The sequence below is a fragment of the Fukomys damarensis genome, unplaced genomic scaffold, assembly GCF_012274545.1.
Source record: "Fukomys damarensis isolate Sample0158 unplaced genomic scaffold, DMR_v1.0_HiC HiC_scaffold_14, whole genome shotgun sequence".
NCBI lineage: Eukaryota > Metazoa > Chordata > Mammalia > Rodentia > Bathyergidae > Fukomys > Fukomys damarensis.
This window is the reverse complement of record NW_022900926.1, coordinates 23,676,433-23,680,842: the sequence shown is the minus strand read 5'-3', so window position 1 is coordinate 23,680,842 and position 4,410 is coordinate 23,676,433. Positions and strand designations below refer to the sequence as shown.

At 41.0% G+C, this 4,410-nt stretch overlaps 1 protein-coding gene across 1 annotated transcript in view; it reads right to left on the bottom strand.

The window, feature by feature from the left end:
• Aldh8a1 (aldehyde dehydrogenase 8 family member A1) overlaps nt 1-4,180 on the bottom strand; it is an 18,771-nt gene extending 14,591 nt beyond the window's left edge. Inside the window, exons 1-2 of the mRNA XM_010626536.3 lie at nt 3,918-4,180; nt 621-768 (exon numbers count right to left, since the gene is read on the bottom strand). Coding sequence (XP_010624838.1) covers nt 621-768; nt 3,918-4,055 — 286 coding nt within the window. The 5' untranslated portion in view covers nt 4,056-4,180. The remainder of the gene's footprint in view (nt 1-620; nt 769-3,917) is intronic.
• Nucleotides 4,181-4,410: the final 230 nt, after the last annotated feature.

The window sequence follows — 4,410 nt, the reverse complement described above, 5'->3', positions numbered from 1 at the left end:
TTGTTTTTTTTTTTTTTTCCTTTTTTTTTTTTTTTTTTGGTACCGGGGATCGAACTCTGGACTTTGTGCTTGCGAGGCAGGCAGTGGAACCACTGAGCTAAATCCCTGGCCCTAGCTTGGCTTTGAGATCCTCTACTCATTGTGGGTGGAATCTTGCATGATCAGCCCTAGCTCCTCATTTCTCCCCCAGATCCATGCCTTTGCCATGCATCTTGGCAGTTGCTTCCATCAAATGACACTGTATGTCCCTGCCCTTTGACCTTGAGGTCAGCCACATGACTTTGAATGGGGCAGGAGCGTGACAGCTGCAAGCCTTGGCCTTCTGAGGCCTTCGGTGTTTGGACCTTCACCCCTGACATTACTGTGAGAAGCACACCTGAGGGCTGGCCTAGCGTCCCAGGAGGGACAGGAATAATCACAGGTGTCCTGAGTCACACTCGTTACACTCAGGAGGCAAGAGATCATCTGACAAATGTAAATTAGGGTAGCAATGACCAGTATCTGCATCATACATGCTACATGTAGTAAGCGACACCTGCACTCAAACCTGCACTCTAGCTCTGCTAGAAAGAGCACAGAAGACAGATGAGTGCTGAAGTCCTGCCAGAGGGGGCTCACACCTTGGTCTTTAGATTCCGCCTGGGCCAGTTCCTCCAGGGACTGCTCCAGCAAGTCAGCCAGCCTGGTCAGCACCTGTGCACGCTCCTGGGGGCTCTTGGATGACCAGCCAGGAAAGGCCGCTCTGGCAGCCTGGACAGCAGCTTCAATCTTGAGAAGACAGGAGAATTCGCTATAAAGCTGCTGTTCCAGAGAGGCTGGAGGTAGAGTGACTCCACGGTCCCTACACATGTGATTTTTTTTTCTGCCTAATTTCAGTTATTCAACGTGACCTAGTTCCAAGCTACTGTGAGTAGATGACACATAGGTGTTTATACAAAAACAAAGAAAAACACTCCACTTCCACCAAAGTATCTAGAATGAATATTGTGTGGAGGAGAAACTTGGTCTAGATGCACAGAATCTCTAACACTCTTAGTCCAGCTCTAACATTTTATAAAGGCTAAAGTTTTGTGTGAAATCATATCCCTTTTCTGTCATTAGCAATGAAAATTCTCATTGACTAAATACACAAAGTATTTCATTTAACTACCTTTAAAATCCTATATCTTGAACAGGTGAGGAAATTAAGGCACAGAAAGTTCAGGTAACTTGCCAGTGGTCACACAGATACTAAGTGGCACAATCAAGATTCATACCCAGTTCTTTGTAGCATCAAGATCACAATCTAATGTCCTATGGTATAATCACTGTCCCTGTCCCTTGCCAGTGGAAGGGGACTCTGTTGGAGAAGAATGGACCCAGGGTTGAACAAAAGCTGGGGATCTAATTTTGGGGCTACATCCATAAGGAAACAACACGTGTTGGGCTGGGGATTTAGCTCACTGGTGCTGCTGCCTGCCTCGCAAGCACAAGGTCTTGAGTTAGATCCCTGGTACTAAACATAGAAAATGTGATAATGTATGTGTGGGACCAACTTATGACCAAAGTGAATGTTTCAGTGTTTTCTGCCTCTCTTCTCTCAGGCAATGTCTAAGCTGTCCCTTTTCTACAGACAATAAATACATAGCCTATGTCATTCCTTTGCTTTCTCCCATGTGCATGATGACTACTGATAATCACTTACATCTGTTTCTGCCTGTGGGTCCCAGCTCACCCTTAAAACCCTTTTCCAGGGGAGTCTGGCAGCCACAAGTAGCCTTCTCGTGTCACATGACCTCACCACCCAGCCTCTTGAGCCTAAGACAATGCCCTCACTGAAACCCATTCCACTGCTGTCCTTCGTTTCCTTGAGGCCCAAAGTTACTTCCAGCTGAGATGCAGTAAGGTATAAGATTATAATTAAGGGGGTTGATGAAGTACCTCAGTGGTAGAGCACTTAACCAAAACATGCAAGACTCTTGGTTCATCGCCAGCATGGAAATAAAGAAGATGAAAGATAGTAGTTTCATGTTAAAGATTGTCCAATGTGGGGCTGGAGATGGGATGAGAGAAGAGATGTGGGCTTTGGTGCTCTCCACCTCAAGTGGCAGCATGGAGAAGTCCACGGCCAACCAACCACATGAATACTAATTCCTACAATAGGCAATTTTAAAAAGCCAATCTTTAGCTATTCAAGTCCACTCATATTTTCTTAGTAGTCTTACTTCACATGTCTTATGTACACAATGTAGGACACATATTAATCTACTGCATGCAATAATATTACCACACACTGATACTTAGAAAGTGTTTACTATTCACTAAGCACTAAGTGCTTTACATGTGTTAGGCCATTTAATCCTCAGAATACTAGGTATTGAGGAAGTGTTACTGTCCTCATTTTATAAATGGGGAGACTGAGGCATGAAGAAGTTGAGCTCTACATCAAGGTCCCGGATGCCAAGTGGTGGAGCTGGTCTTTGAGGCTAAGCAGTCTGACTCCACGCTTACGGCTACAGTGCTATAAAGCAATAGGACTGCAACAAGTGTGTGCACAAGTGTGTACACATGTATGTGTGTCCACTGAGCTAGTGTCAGAGTTGGAAGTGTTAGCACACTGTGCTCTGCCAGATAAGAATGATAAGAGCATTTCTAGGCTGCTACCACTGCTCCCAGTTAAACAGCTTGGTGAATGTGAGGTCTATAACTGAAGCTGAATAAATGGAAGGCACTGGGAGCAGCACCAGAAGCACATTCTGTGAGTGATGGAGAAGTTTTGCATGTATTTTTATGGTCATCATTTTTTTTTCAATCTAAAATATATGGGACTGAAGGGATTACATGGGGTGACTGAGTGGGATTTCTGAGAAGTAAAAATGATTACTGTAATAACAAGTGCTATTTTCTGTTTCATTCTATTCTCTGCGAAGGTATGTTAGCTCTAGAAAGCATTCCACCTAAATTTGACATATTTGTCACTTTTAACTTCACATGAGAAACACTGCAAGACAAGGAAGAGTAGAAAAGACAGTTAGATTTCTCATCTAATCTGGGTCCTTTGAAACAAACAAGATTTCGTGTTACAGTTTAACCAATCAATTAGCCAATACTTATGAACATTAGTCCACAAGTCTAAAGGTTTTTTTAAATGCAAAACAGACTTAAAATTTTAACAGTGGAGAAAAACTGAATTCTCTAAAAAAAGACTTTGCGTATAACTGCTATTGATATATGAAGGCTACAACTGTATTTTAAATAATCTAGTTCTTTGGGCTTTAAAAAATAAATTATAACCCATTGAGCATTAGATGGCTGGGCATTTTATCAGCTATATTTACCACCCCATATATATTTACACTCTCGGTTGAGTAACTGATAACTAATAAAACATGTCTCAAATATTTTATAGAATTAGTTCATCACTCAAAGAAAAGAAAGCATAATGCATGTGACATTAAGCACTTTGAGTAAAAAATAATTAAATCTAATTGAAAAATTACATAAGAATTTGATTTTTAGTTTCATCATCCAAATGATTTTGATACTCTAGGTATTTTGAAAACATGAGGAATTATTAGAGATTGATCACCAGCATATTTTTTAGAAATCCATGGATCTAGTGGCAAATTTATGTGACATTTGGTAGATGAAAGAATATACTTAATAATAATGATAATTCTTATAAATAATCTGTAATATTATACACCTATTAAGAGTCTGAAACTTACCAAAAAATAAATCCTACACACACCACTGTGTGTTAGTTTGGCTAGAAAATGACATGCTTCTAAATATAGTGGTAACTTTACAAGATAACCTTTCTTAATCTTCCACTAATATTTAACAATTTCACAATTTTTGCTTTTAGAAAAGAAAGTTTTCCATACTTTGTCCACATTTTAAGTATCGTTCAGTCTTCTCTATGTGAATACACTCACCTCTTCTTTTCCACTATTTGGCACCTTGCAGTACACTTCCCCTGTGGATGGATCATAAGAATCTATATACGAATTACAAGGTAAAAATTTCCCATCTATGAAGTTTTCCAGCATCAATAGTTTGCCCGGTGCCGCCATAGTAAGGAAAAATGCCGCCTTTGCCCTCACAGTTGTTCTCTGGTGTTGGGCCCACAAGTTTGCCCCAATTCCTGAGTCAGCCTCTGCTCCAGTCCAGGGTCCTCATTTGCCATCAGTGAAAGTGGGAGGAGCCCGATCCTCCGAGTGTCCAGCCTTCGGAGCCCTCACACATTTCCCGGACTTCCAGTACATTGTGAAAAATAGATAACCATGCTCATGATCAACTTCCATGTTCATAGCCCTCTAAAGTCATCAAAAGGCACCTTATGATTTAGATTCACACAGAAAACTGTCATTGCTCAAACATCAAGGGCCAAAATATGAAGAAAGTCCTGTTCATGAATTTAGGCACCTT